This window comes from Cervus elaphus, chromosome 21 (assembly GCF_910594005.1).
Source record: "Cervus elaphus chromosome 21, mCerEla1.1, whole genome shotgun sequence".
Lineage (NCBI taxonomy): Eukaryota > Metazoa > Chordata > Mammalia > Artiodactyla > Cervidae > Cervus > Cervus elaphus.
Genome location: NC_057835.1, coordinates 19966568 through 19983454, shown reverse-complemented (window position 1 = coordinate 19983454; position 16887 = coordinate 19966568). Strand labels below are relative to the sequence as shown.

General features: G+C 45.4%; 1 protein-coding gene across 3 annotated transcripts in view; it reads left to right on the top strand.

The window, feature by feature from the left end:
* Window positions 1-16887, top strand: part of FER1L6 (fer-1 like family member 6) — a 162214-nt gene that overhangs the window by 102572 nt on the left and 42755 nt on the right. For all 3 annotated transcript variants that reach the window (XM_043880377.1, XM_043880375.1, XM_043880376.1), the window contains 6 exons: window positions 2211-2360; window positions 11028-11138; window positions 11404-11565; window positions 12911-13091; window positions 14524-14750; window positions 16346-16468. In XM_043880377.1, coding sequence (XP_043736312.1) covers window positions 2211-2360; window positions 11028-11138; window positions 11404-11565; window positions 12911-13091; window positions 14524-14750; window positions 16346-16468 — 954 coding nt within the window. The remainder of the gene's footprint in view (window positions 1-2210; window positions 2361-11027; window positions 11139-11403; window positions 11566-12910; window positions 13092-14523; window positions 14751-16345; window positions 16469-16887) is intronic.

Here is a 16887-nt window from a genome sequence, read left to right as displayed (position 1 = left end):
GAGGAAATGGCAACCCACTCCAGTATTCTTGCCTGGAAAATTCCATGGGCAGAGAGAGTCTGACGGGCTACAGTCTACCGTGTTGCAAAGAGTTGGCCACAACTTATCACATGCGCACACACACACACACATGCACACACAAATATATACAACAGCAATCAGTCATCATTAAAAACTGAGACCCACCTATTGGACTACAGTGGATTTCCTTTGTCTGTTTGCTTTTCAGACCCTCTTCTAGATCTCCATTCATCGACTGCCTTCCTGGGCCCCACCCCAAACCAAACTGTTCAGAAAAGCAAGCCTACATTCTCACATCTAAAGGAAAAGAAAATGTAGGAGAGAAAGAAAATATGAACATTTTTTGCACTTTTTTCCTTGAGATATGTGTTGACGTGCAAAAGATTCTGTTCACACCCGTGGGCTGCAGCCATCACAATCCCATGGTGATGATCAAATTTTAGATTCTGACTCCGCAGGGCCCGGCTTCCAGTCTCAAGCTTTCCCTCGTTACGCAGTGCCCGTGCCCTCATTCAAGTCTGCCGGCTCTGTAAGAAATGAGTTTGGCACGCAGGTTGCTTGAGTTTATGTTTACTCTTTTGTTTCCAGGGCTCATTTTAAGTTAATTTTTCTGAGCTAAGGTTATGGACAAAAATAATTATGCAGCAGATCATTCATTTCACATCCAGCTGCCCTAACTCCACTCATCCCCGGAACAGGTCTGATGGTACCACTGGATATCAGCAGGCAGCTTCCTTTGTTTGTTTTCCCCCTCACCAAGCTTCCTTTTACAGCCAGAAATGCAAATGCTGGTTCATGAGTCCAAAGGCAATGAAGCAGCACAGGTGTTAAAACCCAGCCTCAGCCAGAGAATATGGGCACTGTCCTTGGAATTGGAGGTCATTTATCCAAGAGTGAAAGCTCTTTCACTCTTGGATCAACAAGAGCTTGGATGAGTGCCTGCCCTGTGCCAAGGGACATAGCAGTGAATAAAATAGGCAGTCCTGCCTGCCTGCCTGAGGCTTACATCACAGCAGTTCTTGAGATAAATATCAAAGCAGCCCCATGCTCCAGCCCCAGGCTTCTTGAGGTGGAACCAGAACTGGGAGCAGGCACTAGGAAAAGGCAAGAGATATACCATCAAATAGTTCTTCAAGAAACTTACATACAAAGCCATTCTAATCCTCTTTTACTACCAAGAACAATTGGGCAGAATTGCTCTATTACTTAAACATGCTGATCTTAATCACCATCATATTACTATGTGTGTGCTGTGCTTGGGCGCTCAGTGGTGTTCAGCTCTTTGTGACTCCATGGACAGTAGCCTGCCAGGCTCCTCTATCCATGGGGATTCTCCAGGCAAGAATACTGGAGTGGATTGCCACTGAGCACCTACTGTTTACCAGCTGTTGTGCAATGCACATCCATTATTACATTAATTGTCATGGCCCTATAAACAATGTACCTTTTTTTAAAAAAGAAATTCAGGCAAGGCTTTGCTGGGGCCCCTGCTGCAGCAGTCGGGGAGTGGGAGTCAACAGGTTCCCTTGCTGACTTGCTCCCCGAGAAGGAGGAGCAAACTTGTTCCTTATATGGGGAGAGGGTAAGGCTGTCCTTAGGTGGTCTGCCCACCCCTTAGGTGATATTGTGTGCAGGGAACATGCACAGTACCCTACTTTTGCTCTCAAAACAATGTACTTTTAACCCCCTTTTTAAGCATGAGGATCAAAATGGTTGAGTAAATGGTCCAAGACTAGAGATCTAGAAAGTAGTAGATTTGGCATCTCCAACTCATGTTTGCCTGGACTCGAAACTTGTTTTCTCAACCACAATGGTGCCCTGCCCTGGAGATCTTTCAGAATGTGTGCTGCCACTTTATTTTCCTTTTCCATTTCAAGTCTACCTTGGGTGATTATCTTCATTCCACTGAGCTCAATACACTGAGAAAAGAGATAACCCCTAAGATGGTCTTGAGCCAGGAAGCCCTTGAGATGACCTTAGAGTTTGCCCTGGGAGCCCAGATTGATTCCATTGCTCCCTGAGCCTATGGAAAAGGACTAGAGGGGCTCAGCCAAAGACACTGAGACATGTAGACAGTAGTAGAAGGGAGACATGAGGCTGACAGTTTTGTGAAGATTAATTGCAAAATCACACCAAGGCACCAGGTAGGTGACCACTTGGGACAAAAACTCTTATCTTTTCTGCCTTAGGGGAAGCCAGAATATTTGGGTGCCACTGTGGCTGCTCCTGTGGTGAAGCTGGCTGACCAGGACTATGAGCCCCCCAGGCTGTGCTATCACCCCATCTTTTGTGGGAACCTCTCTGGAGGGGACCTCCTTGCTGTATTTGAACTCCTGCAGGTAAGTGAACCAGATGTGACATCTGTACTAGCCGTCCATCTGGTCTACCTGGCCAGAGAAGCAGCCTCATGGGAGGTGCACGTCCATCACTCTGTGCCTGGTCCCTCCCTGCTGTCCTGTGTCTGGAGATGGCTCCTTCTGGGGATCTGGGAGATACCATTTAAGAACTCAGGTGACCAGCTATTCCCAGAGCCCCTGTGCTGCAAGTCAGAGTCCCAGGATGAAAGGTCCTTATGGATTTGGCCAGCAAAGCTTGAGCAGCCCTATGCTCCATACAAACCATGAGAGGATATGAAAGGGGAAGGGAGCAAATGTTTGTGGACACTCCCATGTGCTCCGTGTTGTGGTTGCTGCCTCACATCCCTCTCATCACACTGAAATCTCCCTCAGTCCTGATGAGGTAGGCATTATGATTCCCATTTTATAGATAGTAAACTGAGGATTAATGTAACTGACTGACTTATCTCATCAGGCTGCTAGTCGGTGGTTGACCTGAGAGCTGAGCTTAAGACCTTTAAAGCCTTCTGCTCCTTACACTGTATTGCAAAGTTTCCCAAAGACCCCAAGTTCTTAATCTGTCCTACTAAGACTCTGGGGAATTTATGAACATACATCTAGGAAGAACTTCTCAGAAAGCAAAGGCAGGATACTTGGGGAGGGAAGCTGAGTCTGGTTGAATCATCAAGGACCAAATGGAACAGAGAGAGGACCTGGGAAGAAATGGCCCAGTGGGCCTGCATCAGAGAGGTTTCTCTCCCTGACCATCCCATTCACTGGGGGCAGATGGCACTTGCCCTTTGCATCAGATCAGTCCCTCTCTAGGAAAGCCCGTTTTCCAGAAATTCCAGTTTTAGAAAGATCTCACCTGGTACAGAAACTAGGAAGCAAGCAATCCTAAGACACAGCAAGCAAGTAAGAGGGAGGGTGTTAGAGGCAGATCCCATGGATATGGATCTTGTTCCCATCACTTACTAGTGTGCAACCTTGGGTAAGCCACTTAGTCTCTCTCTGTTTAACCTGCAAAACTGGAGATGATAATTAATCTCCCTAAAGTGCCTGGTGTGAAATCAACATGCAACAAATTCTACCTATTTTATTATTAACATTATTATACCATGGAATAGTAAAGCAGGATATCTCAGTTCAGTTGCTCAGTCATGTCCAACTCTTTGCGACCCCATGGACTGCAGCATACCAGGTCTCCCTGTCCACCACCAGCTCCCAGAGTTTACTCAAACTCATGTCCATTGAGTCAGTGATGCCATCCAATCATTTCATCCTCTGTTATCCCCTTCTCTTCTTGCCTTCAATCTTTCCCAGCATCAGGGTCTTTTTCAATGACTCAGTTCTTCACATCACAGGTGGCCAAAGTATTGGAGTTTCAGCTTCAGCATCAGTCCTTCCAATGAATATTCAGGACTGATCTCCTTTGGGATGGACTGGTTGGATCTCCTTGCAGTCCAAGGGACTCTCAAGAGTCTTCTCCAGCACCACAGTTCAAAAGCATCAATTCTTCAGTGCTCAGCTTTCTTTATGGTCCAACTCTCACATCCATACATGACCACTGGAAAAACCATAGGTTTGACTAGACAGACCTAGTCTAGTCCCATCTATTTCAGGTGAAGATACTGAGCTGGATAGAAAGGCAATGGCCTACCTGATATGGCAGGTTGGAGCCTAGAATCCAGCTACACCAATTCCCCCAAGAGCTGAAGAGGCTGGAGAGTATAAGGGGAAGGGAACAGCTACTGGGTCAGACACACTTGTACTCAAATCCAAACTGCCCATGTGTGCATCTTGGGAGTTGCTTAAGACTCTTAGAGATGAGCTCTGAAGTACAGCTAATCAGACTTTGACTGTGGTCTGGTTTTTGCTCCATTTAAGGATGAACTTTTTAATGCTGGAGTGGCTGCCTTGGAGAAAGAACAATCTATCTCTCAGGGGAACTAAAGCAGGATGAGCTCTTAAAGGGGCAGAGTAGCAGAAACCCAGGCATCGGCTTCAGTTCTGCGGTGACTGTAGTCTACAAGGGGAGGAGAAGAGGACTGGTGAAATCTTTGTCTTACAAATCTCAGGTCCTAGGATTCCAGAATGCCCAATCAGGTGAAAGTTTAATAGAACCAGCTCTCAGCAGATAGATGTGTGCTGCACAGAAATGTGAACTGTTAGCACTGAAAGAGTGACTTTCAAAACCAGCTGGTCCAGTCTTTCCTCAAGTGAGGGTCCAGGTGATTTTAGGCTGTCCATGAGGGATTTTAGGTCACAATTGGGTAAAGTATTAGGTAATGTTGAATTGATATTGGTGGAGTTTTGATTTTTTCCCCAGGTTTTTTGATATAATTGACATATAACTTTGTGTAAGTTTAAGGTAGACAATATGGTAATTTGATATATGTGTGTATTGCAAACTGATTACCACAATAAGGTCAATAAAGACAGCCATCACTTCACGTAGTCAACCTTGTGTGTGTGTGTGTGAGAAAGAGAGAGCGAGAGAGAGAGAACTTTTAAGATCTACTCTTATAGCAATTTTCCAGTGTACAGCCCAGTATTGTAACCATAGTCATCACACTGTGCATTAGATCCCCAGAACTTACTCATCTTCCAACTGCAAGTTTGTGCCCTTTGACCACCCTTGCTCACGTTCCCCACCTCCCCACCCCTGTCAATCTACCAATCTACTCTCTGTTTATGTGGTTTTTTTACTTTTTAGATTCCATGTATAAGTGATGTCATATGTATTTCTCTTGGTCTTTGACTTACCTCACTTAGCATTGTGTTCTCAAGGTCTATCCATGTTGTTGCAAATGGAATTTTGCCTGTTTTGATCCTTCTAACTACTTTTAGAAGAAAGTCTCATGCCCATCTGTGTATAATCCCTCTTTCAATTTGCAACCTTCCTTTTTAAGGAAGCACAGGCTTCAGTTTCAATGCCTCTAAAAAAAACATCAATATTATCTATAGGAACATTTTTCTGAGTCTATTTGTTGGAACACCAGCTCCTCCAGACACGATGAAAAGAAACTTTAAGAAATGCTACACATGACATATTCCAAAAACATTATTTTGTTTTCATTGGTTTTCTTTTTAAAGTTACTTTCCATTGATGGCCAGTGGCTTTTGTTTTACTTAGCAACACGAAGTTTCTTTTCTGAAAATGAAATGATATCTAATGAAAATGTTTACTAGATAATAGCACAAATGATAAAAGTGGTAGCTTTTGTTGTTGTTTAGTCACTAAGTCATGTCCGACTCTTTGCAACCCCATAGACTGCAGCAGCCAGGCTTCTCTGTCCTCCACTATCTCCTGGAGTTTTCTCAGATTCATGTCCATTGAATCTAGCCATCTCATCTTCTGTCACCCCCTTCTTTTCCTGCCCTCAATCTTTCCCAGCATCAGGGTATTTTCCAATGAGTTGACTCTGCATCAAGTGGCCAAAGTATTGGAGCTTCAGCTTCAGCATCAGTCCTTCCAATGAATATTCAGGGTTGATTTCCTTTAGGATTGACTGGTTTGATCTCCTTGCAGTCCAAGGGACTCTCAAGAGTCTTCTCCAGTACCATAATTTGAAAGTGTCAATTCTTTGGAGCTCAGCCTTCTTTATGGTCCACCTCTCACATCTGTACATGACTACTGGAAAAACTGTATCTTTGACTATTCAGATCTTTGTCAGCAAAGTGATGTCTCTGCTTTTTAAGTGGTAGAAGAAGGACTGATGTGAGTAAACCAGCTCTAGTATAATGCTCTCATTTTACATGCAGAAAGCTGAGGTTCAAGTCTGGCTAGATTGGATTCAATCAACTGCTCTTTTCACTGCACAAATCTTCCTGAAGGATGTCCCTTAATCTAGGGGTCCCCAATCTTCCAGAGCGTGGACTAGTACCTCCTGTCAGATCAGCAGTGGCATTATATTAGAAATAAAGTGCACAATGAAAGTAATGCACTTGAATTATCCCCAAACCACTCTCCACCATCCATGGAAAAATTGTCTTCCACAATAAAACCAGTCCCTTGTGCCAAAAATGTTGGGGACCGCTGCCCTAATCCATCAGTGAGGGCTGAACCAGCAGATCCTGACAGGCTCTCTGAAGGCTGGGCTTTCTCCCAATGCCATGGTCCCACCTCTGATCTTCCCTCCCTCCCTCCGTGATGAGCCGGGTGGACTAATGCAAGATCCTACTACTTCCTGAAAGCAGGGTAGATGGAGGCAGCCTTGTCAGAGGCAAGCAACCTAAGTGACACAATTCATTAGGGTTTCATTAGGACTTCCTCTCAGCTGATTTCTTGCCCAAAAAGTAATTTGATCATCAATACAACTGTCTCAGAGGGTGGATCTCATACAAGCTGAGCAGGCAGGAGCTGGAAAATTCCTTCATTGACACCTGTGGCTCTCAGCATCTATCTGTGAGTGGTTTACCTTCAGCCTCTCCTTCTCCATTACTGAAATGCTGCCCTGTCTCAGAAGAAGGGTTTGGTACCTGGGTTCTTCAATGCCCCAGACTGAATTCCTTATCTCCATTTTCCTCCCCTACCCAGCTAGCTGCCCCCTGTCCTCCCAGTCCTGGCCCATTCCCCCCTCCCACCCCATTCTCCCAGACTCTCTGCCTTGAGAATTCAGACTCAAATGTAGTTCTTCACTCTGGGTCTATATCCATGGCTAGGCCAATTGTTCTAGCCAGATGATTGTCCCTGGTTCCCATAGACCCTCGTTTTCATCAGGATTGTTCCACCTGCCTCTTTCCTGGTCTGCTAACCTACTCCTTTTTTCTTATTCACTCAGTTCTCCACGTTCCCTTCAGAAGACAATTCCCTATGCTACTCTCCTCTTAAGAAATGACCAATGCCTGTCTGCTTCTCACCTCCAAGAAACTTTCCTGAGGTCTGTATTTTCGGAACATGAGTTCCTCTGCTGCTGCTGCTAAGTTGCTTCAGTCATGTCCAACTCTTTGTGATCCTATAGACCCTAGCCCGCCAGACTCCTCTGTCCATGGGATTCTCCAGGCAAGAATACTGCAGTGGGTTGCCATGCCCTCCTCCAGGGGATCTACAGTTAAAAGAAAGCTTGAGAAATTCTTCATTGTTTTATAAATCCCTCTTGGGGCCTTGAAATGCCCATTACCATAGTAAAGACTCTGAGAAGTCAGCTATGAAGAAACTTTTGAAATTCTTTTTTGAAATTCAACATTTCCCCAATGATTTTGAGTACAAATATATATATATATATATATATATATTTTGCATGATAACTCTTAATATCTCATGAAAAGAAAATGTAGCCCCTAGGAGAATGTCAGATGTCCATAGCTTGGCATTTAAGCTCTCCCCAAATTAATTTATCTTCAGACTGCTTTTTTAGTCTCACATGTCAGCACAGTTACTCTGCATATACTGTGGCCTCTTTACAGCAGACTATTCTGAATTCTCAGACCTCACCGCACAAACATCTTCCTCTGTTTCTAGCTGCACCGTCATCCTGTTCCGAAATGTCTCCCTACTCTGCCCATCCTGACCCCCGCACTCTACTTACTATTTAGGAAACTGATCACCACCACCGTTCAGGACCAGAGTGGCCTCCTCCAGGAAGCTTTCCCCCTCCCTCACCTCAGTCAAATGTTTTCTTCTCTTCCTACTGATGTCACTTTGCCTCTTTTTCTGTTTAATCCAGGCTTTGATAAAGTCCATTGTTTACAGGCTTGTCTCCCTTAATCTGTAGTTTTTTGAAGGCAAGATCTACTTCATGCATTCATTCGTGCACTTAAGTAAATATTATCGCGTGTCTATTTTGTCCCAGAACGTTCCTAAGAATTCATCAGTGAATAAAACGAACTCCCTGACCTCAGGGGACTTGTTTTCTAGGGAAGGGAAGAGAATGGACAACACTATGTAAATTGTAACATAGCAGCTGTGTGGTAAATGCTGAAGAGAAAGGGAAAGCGCGTGAAATATGAAGCAGATGTGGGTGTTGTGGGAGGGGGCAGAGTTAACACTTTAGGCATCCAGGGAAGGCTCCCTGAGAAAGTGGCATTTAAGTCAAGACCTGAAAGCAGATTTAAATATACTTCTGGGATAGTTTCAGGAACTAGCAGTCCTTGAACACCTGTGTCCCATTGGAAACTAAGATTATTGAAAGTTGAGCCTTAATCGTTGCAAAGGTCTGTCAATTTCCAGTTTACTCTTATTCCTAGGCAACTTACTATGAGGCAGAGAGCGTTGCCAAGTGCTTTGCATGCTGCCTCATCCATTCTTCACAGCAATTCATGAATCAGATATCATTATCTTTACATATGACAGAACTGAGACTCAGTGACACTGTGTGACTATTTCAAATTCCACAGCTAAGAAGTGATGAAGTGCAAGACTGGTATCCACCTAGTATACTGAGCTAGGGATAATGGAGGTGTGGATGATGGGCTGGGCTGGAGGAGACAGAGAAAGGAGCAAGGCTTCTGAGCATCAGTGATTTTTCAGATGGGCAGGAACTGAGACCAGGGTCCTACATGACTCCAACTGTGGCACCCCCTTAAATTCTGTGCCTGGGTCCCCTGTCCTGTCCTGCCCCTGGAACTCCTTCGAGGTCCCGTTATGTTAGGTATGTCCTGGGATATTACAGCAGTCTGGCTTTTGGACCAATTTATCCTGATCCTTCGCACTTTGCCTTCATAACAATTCTTTAGCATACCCTGCTGAGTAACCGTACACTATGTGGCTTTATAGGCCCACAGCCAACCCATTTCACTCTGAGAAAGCTGAAAGTAAAGTCATTCAACCTCTACCATGCTGTGGGATCCTTCAAAGTTTTAGTCGCTCAGTCATGTCTGACTCTTTGAGGCCCCATGAACTGTAGCCTGCCAGGCTCCTATGTCCATGGGATTCTCCAGGCAAAAATACTGAAGTGGGTTGCCATTCCCTTCTCCAGGGGATCTTCCTGACCCAGGAATCGAACCTGTGTCACCAGGGCAGCTTAAACTCTCAGGGGCATCTTTGAGGCGCTTCTGGAATGAGCTTCTTTAGGGCATTTCCCAGGTCGACATCTCAGCAGCCCCAAGATGAGCAGACACATGGTACTTTTTAAAGCGCATGTAGCAGCACCATCCTATGCCACCATCACAGCTGTTCTGTGGCTTTATCTTTGAAACCACAGGAGAAATTAGCTTTCTCAGAGAGGTGATGTTTTGTAGCCTAGATAGCTCACCACCAGGCAGTGTTCACCTCATCTTTTCCCAGCTTCTTTTTCTGGTCTGGCTCATTCTGCAGCTTCATTATCTTGAGTCTATTTGGCATTCACAGGGACTGCTGTCTTCTTTTTCCGGGCTTCTTTCTAATTAACTGAACCGCATCTGCTGTTGCCAGCTAGAATATGTCTGCAAAAAAGAAATGGTGATATGTTTGTACTTTGCAGGTTTTGATGAGCAATTAGACTTTTTTGAGCATACGGAGCTAATGTGTCAGTCAGCCAATAAACATTTATCAAGAATCCATTGGAGTTGGAGCATCACTTGAGGGTCTGAGAAGGAAATGCAGTAAACAAAGGCTTCCTCTTGGCCAAATTAGACAAACTCCCCCATGAGAAAAACTCCCAGCTCCAAAGCAAGGGTCCGCTGGTCCAGTATCTGAGGCCCAGAGAAGGACAAGGACTCATGCAGGGTCACACAGCAGACCCTGGTTTCTGGACTCAGTCCGCTAAAGTCTGCACTGAGCCTGCTGAGAAAACACGCTGTGTGCCAAGGACTGCAGAGTAGAATGGCTCAGTGTGCACGCTGTGTGCTCAGTCACTTCAGTCGTGTCCGATGCTTTGTGACCCTATGGACTGCAGCCCGCCAGGCTCCTCTGTCCATCGGATTCTCCAGACAAGAATACTGGAGTGGGTTGCCATTTCCTACTCCAGGGGATCTTCCTGACCCAGGGATAAACCCGTGTCTCTTAGGTCTCCTGCATTGGCAGACAGGTTCTTTACCACGAACGCCACCTGGGAAGCCCCAGTGGCTGGGACCAAATCAGCGGCGGCTTCTTAAAAGATATGCGTGCTGAGCTGGGTCTTGAAGGTAATGCATGGTGGCTCACCCAGGGAGAAGGCCCTTTCCATAGGAGACTTTCTAATTCCTTTGTGTGAGAGTTCAGTAAAGCACAGATTGCCTTCCTGCAGTTTCATTCACTCCAAAGACACAGGAAATGACACCCTTCGTCCCAGAGGTCTGCCTTCAAAAGACTTCATTTTCTGTTTCATTGCTTACGATGCAGTGTCTGTGTGGTTGACTGAATCTCCTGTGGTGCATGCTAGGGGAATAGTGAAGTCTCAGAGGTTGGAATCCTATGAGTCCCTCTGCCATTCCACAGCTGGAGTTCCCATGCCATTTGGTGAGATTGTGAGGCTCCATCTACTTGTCTTTTTTCCCTCCCCTCTCTACTGTGAACTCACTGAAAGCTTATGAACCTATTAACTCCTGACACACTGTAAGTGCTCACTACATGTTGGATTACCCTCATGAATGAATGTGTTTGTCAATTAAGAAACTGTGATAAAAATGCATGGTCTTGATTTACATTTTAAGCCGGAAACATTCCTTTTGTTAAAACAGTGGCGGTCTTTCCCATGAGGTGAGATTGTGTGGCAGCCTGCATTTTCCTTGCCTCTCCTGATTTCTAACCAGCCTTGATCTGTGTGGTAGGTCCCCATGTCTGGGCTGCAAGGGCTCCCTCCCTTCGACCCACCCGATGCCACCCAGATCTACCCTGTTCCTGCCAGCATCCGGCCAGTGCTGAGTAAATACCGCGTGGAGGTAAGGGGGCCGGGAAGGCTTGGGCTGTTCTTTGGGCCTAAGGGCACTGGTGCATTGCGATCATGGCTGTGTTGTGTGAGGGGACTGGTGGGATCCGGGGGAGACACAGCTGCTCAGAGGGAGCCCTCGAGGAGCCGCACCATCCCTTCCTAGAAGAACACACCGTGGTTCCCGGGCTGGGGCACCTGATGTTCCTACCCCTGAGCCACACCTGCTGGTTTCTCCCCGGGCCTTTGAGTGACAGTGCTACCTGTTCTCTATTCAGGTTCTCTTCTGGGGAGTCCGAGAAATGAAGAAGGTGCAGCTCCTCTCGGTGGATCGTCCCCAGGTCCTCATCGAGTGTGGGGGACGCGGCGTCAAGTCTTGTGTGATCCAGAGCTACAAGAACAACCCAAACTTCAACGTCCAGGCAGATGCTTTCGAAGTGGTGCGGGTCCCCTCCTCCTACCCCCAGGCCTCTGCATGCTCATTCCCTTCATTCCCTAAGATGTAACTCACTCCTTCATGAATTTGGGGGGATGTTTTAGAGTTTCAGGTGTCCACTACTCACAAGAAAGAACAAGAAAGTTTAATTCAGTGAAAAGCCGGAAGGTCAGAATGATCTAAGACAGACTTTTGTTGTTGTTTTGTCTTTAAAGCTTCCAGGTGTAGATCATTTAGTAAATCAAAGTATGGTTCCCAAAGTGTGGCCCCCAATTCATCACCATTACCCAGGAACTTATTATAAATGCAGATTCTTAGGTCCTGCCCCAGGACTACTGGATCAGTCTGTTAGGGGTGAGCTGGGGCCCAGACACCTCTGGTTTAACAAGCTCTGTAGGAGACTCTGATACACACTGACATTTGAGAACCACTGGCCTGGAAGATACTGTCACAAAACTTATGGTCAAATGTTTTAAAAAATATTTGTACATAGCATCTCAGCAGTTTGCATTTAAACTTATGCTTCTAAAGTGATATTTGATACCTGTGCTTTTTGTTTATTTCTGTTTTATGCTGTTTTATGTTTTATGCTCTGATTTGGAACTTACTGTGAAGTCAAAGTTTGCTTTGTCCAACCCAGTCAGCTCCAATAGACACAGATTTTCTATCAGCAAAGTGTTAGTCACTTGGTCGTATCTGACTCTTTGCAACCCCATGGACTGTAGCCCACCAGGCTCCTCTGTCCATGGAATTCTCCAGGAAAGAATACTGGAGTAGGTAGCTATTCCCTTCTCCAGGGGATCTTCTCGACCCAGGGATCGAACCCAGGTCTCCTGCATTACAGGCAGATTCTTTACTATCTGAGTCATGACTAGAGTTAAAGAATGTGTACTGTGTTTGCGAACCTTCCACACCAGGCTGTGTTGAGCCCGGGGTGGGGGAGGTCACCAGGGTAAAGAAACGGATGGGGCACTGGCCCCTCAGTTCCATCTTTAGTGGCTCAACTCTCATCTGTTTTATATAGTGGATCCGTGTTTCTCTGAGATGAGAGTTTGTATAGATAATGACGAAATAAGAGGATTGAAGACGACTGCCATAGAGACTTGGGGAGTGTGTGATTTTTGCAATTTATTTGTGGGTTGAATTATTAGTGCCATCCCTTATATGTTGCATAATGACTCCCTGACTTGAGAAGACAGTGTTTCAGACTCCGGCCAGCTGCAGGCATGGCCCGGAGGGATAGGGCAAGGCAGGCTCAGAGGAAGGATGGGTGCCTGGTTGGCTTTGGTCTTGCTCCCAGACAGGTCAGCTCGGGTTGTACCCCACTTCATCCTCATCTCTCCCTGCAGGAACTGCCTGAGAATGAGCTTCTACACCCGCCCCTGAGCATCTGCGTGGTGGACTGGAGAGCCTTCGGGAGGAGCACCCTGGTGGGCACTTACACCATCAACTGCTTGAAACAGTTTTTGTGCAAATCCAGGGAGCCCCTCAGCCTCACCTCACAGGTGGACAGAGCCCAAGTTGAGAAAGGTAGGAAGATTCTAGATCTTGGAACTGCAGGCTACAAAGTTGTGGTACCCGCAGGTGCCTACTCGGGACCCCAGCACAAAACAAATGCCCCAAGGTCAAATGGATCTTTCTGAAGAATTTGCTCCTGTGGTCCCCTTTGCTTCTTAGCTGCCAAGTTCTGACCTGAAGCCTGACATCAGGGTCACCTCTTCTAAGAAGGGTTCTTTGTGACTGGAGCTCCCTTCTGCCCCTGCTTGTGTGAGTGCTAAGTCACTTTAGTAGTGTCCAACTCTTTGGGACCCCGTGGACTGTAGCCCGCCAGGCTCCTCTGTCCATGGGGTTTTCCAGGCAGGAAGACTGGAGTGGGCTGCCATGCCCTCCTCCCTCTTGCCCCTACTCCCTGACATTTTCTTTGCTCGATGATATTGGAACTTATTCTGTTTGGGATCCAGGTGCGGGTCGAGTTCATTGGGTGATGTGGTTCTTGCTGTATAGTCATCACTTGTCTCTGCAAGACTGCTGTCTCATTACATTCACCGGCTCCTGCATGCTTTATTCCTAGTCTCCTCCCCACTGCATGCCCCCCACTGCTGATGCTTGTGAAATCTAAATCTATTTAATTAACATATATTATATGATACTATAATATTCACTTGGTTTTCCACTTTCATCCCTCAAAGCTATGTTTTAAGATCTATCCATGTTGCTATGGTTACTTTCACTTGTTACCCTGATCTGGTGCATCTACCCTACAATGGTTTCATTATCCCCTCATATTGGACCACTGGGCTGCCTCCAGCTCCCCACTTCCGCAGTATTGTGATGAACATCCTGTGTGTGTTCACTGAGGGAGAGTCCTGTGTAGGAGTGAGATTACTGGCTCCCAGGAGATGAATACATGTAATTTTATTAAGTACTTTCGGAGTGTGCTCCAGAGAGCAGTACTGGTTTACATCAGTCTACACTCGTCTATGCCAGTCTATTCAAGTATACACCAGTCTATATCAGGTTACCTATTATGCACATGGACTTCTGTGGCCAGAGTTCTGCCAACACTTCAGGAGTTCACAGACCTCTAGAGTTTCTAAGGTTTCCCCTGGTTAACACAGTGGGAAAGGGCAATCAACACAGAGGACCTGTCCACTACATCTTGATAAACATGACTCCTACAACCACGGTCATTTAAAATTACTCTGAGGGATCAATAATAAGTACAATCATTTGTTGATGACCAGTTGTGCCCCAGACACATTACATCATGATCTCATTTATTGCCCAAAGACATGAATATGTTTACAGTCCTTTTATAAATATGGGAAAGTGAGGCTCAGAGTTGTTAGGAACTTGTCATATTTGAATCCTGAACTGTCTGATTGTCAGTACCGCATCCTTGAAATGATCACCCTGTATTGATTGTAGCCCAGTTGCCTGATCCAGTGTCCTTTCACTTCAGATATTTCAGATTCATCAGTTGCCACTGAGCCCTCTGAAACCCTCAGCTCTGCTCAGGAGCAACCAAAAGCTCATGTCTTTGTGGACATTGAGCTGCCTCCCACAGTGGTACCTGACTCAGCCCAGGTTCAGGCAACCAACCTGATTGACATCCCTGACTCGTCCCCTATGCTGGAGCCAGAACACAAACCTGCATCCCAGGAGCCACCAAAAGATGGAAAAGCTAAGGTCAGAATGTCATCCGTCTTCATATTTACAAGGCACATTAGAGTTTGCTGACAAGGTTGTAGATACTAATCCTCCCACCTATTAGTTATGTGACCACAGCAAGCAACTTCACATTTCTGAGCATTAGTTTCTTCATCTGTAAAATGGAGACACTGATACCCACTTCATGGCATTGCCATAGAATCAGATAAGTCAGTGTATATGGAATTAAAGTGTTAGTCAAATGTGACATTGTATTTAATTGAACAGAAATACTTCTCTACTCATTGGCTTGGAAAGAAAATGATTTCCTTATCTAGGCTTATTCCACAAATATTTTGAACCTACAACCTACTTTGTATAACATCTCATGGGACCAAAAAGATGTGTCTTCTGGATTCTAAATAGAAATGAGACTTATTTTCAGTTGGCTGAGATTCTGTAAGGGGAAATGGATAAGTATACAAGACCATAAAGCGGGGACAGGAGTAATATTTTAAGACATAATTTTGAATGCAAAATCCTTGTGTACCTACCAATTGACTCAAAGAAGAATGCAGTTTTGAGAAAGTCCTAAGAGAGGGCCTACCCAGCAAATGGTAAAAGCTGAAATGAGAGGCAGAGTGAGATAGATGAATTGATATTTTCTCAGGCTCTTCCCATCTTATCCAGGCTCAATGTGACTCTCTGACAACCCACAGGTTTCTCTCTGTCCCACCAGCACTGTACCTGCCGCTTGGTGTTACAAATCTCAGTTGAAGTGTTTTTACCACCATAAAACTGGGTTTCACCAGTTTGAAGATGATTTTAAAAAATATCTCTATCATGTTGAGGTTTGACAGAAAACAACAAAATTCTTTAAAGCAATTATCTTTCAATGAAAAATAAATAAATTTAAAATATATATAGGTATATATCTTTGGATCCCCTGTACCAGATAGGATGCCTGGCACATCGTAGGTAGCCAGGAGATGAGAGCAAACAAATGATGTGTACGATGTCACGATGAATCTGCATTGACACAACTAGCGGTCTTCTCCCTAAATGCCCACTTCCTGCCGTATACACATCACACTGCCTCTCCATCTCCCAGTCACTTGTGTTGTCGGTGTCATTTATTTGCACCAGTTCCAATCAGATATGATGCTAAAGGTGGATTATCTACATTAGGCCACTTAATCCTCATGACAGTGAAGTGAGCAGGTATCATTGTTCCTAGCTGAGGAAACCAAGAATCACAAAATTTCTATTTTTGTTTATATTGTGTTTAGAAGTTCATTCACTTACTACTATACCACATTGTATCATGTAGCTTGCTTGTCTCTTCCACTCAAGTCAAAACTTCTCAAAGGTGGGGATTGTGTCTAACCGTTAGATTCCCATATCAACCATGATATATATCTCATAACTACTCAATAAATGCCAAATGAATGGATGACAGATTATTAAACTTTTATTTATTAAGGGGGAACCGGGAGCTGTAATCATAAAACCTGCTGACACCTCCATCCATCTCCTGAGGGTACCCATGCATCCTCTTCCTTAGTAAACTGCTCAGCCACCAGCACGCAGATTCTTGCCACCAAACTAATAATCCATCCCTCATTCTTTGACAGGACCCCAGGAAACCTTCCCGGAGGTCTACTAAAAGGAGAAAGAGGACCATCGCTGATGAATCGGCTGAAAATGTCATTGACTGGTGGTCAAAATACTATGCCTCCCTGAAGAAAGCACAGAAGGTGGGTTCTTTCTTGGCTGTGAGAGTCACATGCCTCGATAAACACACAACACCCTTTGCCACCCCCCTCTAAAATCCTGCATTAGTCCCTCTTTTCAGTTCCACTCTAGGTAGGCTCTACTTGGGTCTGGTTCCATTAACTGCTGAAGGGTACAAGCCTGGAAGGACCAGGGTCCAGAACTGCAAACTCCTTACTGTCTGGCTGGAGCTGGCCCTAGGACACAGGCTCTGCTGTAAATGCTGGCAGGATGTGATGTCTATCTTGGCATCCAGAGAATCTGCCCACCTCAGGGAGGTTCAGCCAGGAGAAATGGGGTCTCTAGACAGGTGGGCATCAGTGAAGGGGCTTCAGGTTCACCTGGAGACACCCGAGTTAAAACATTCTCCAGCTGGAGTCTAAGTTCATAGGGGAAACTATCA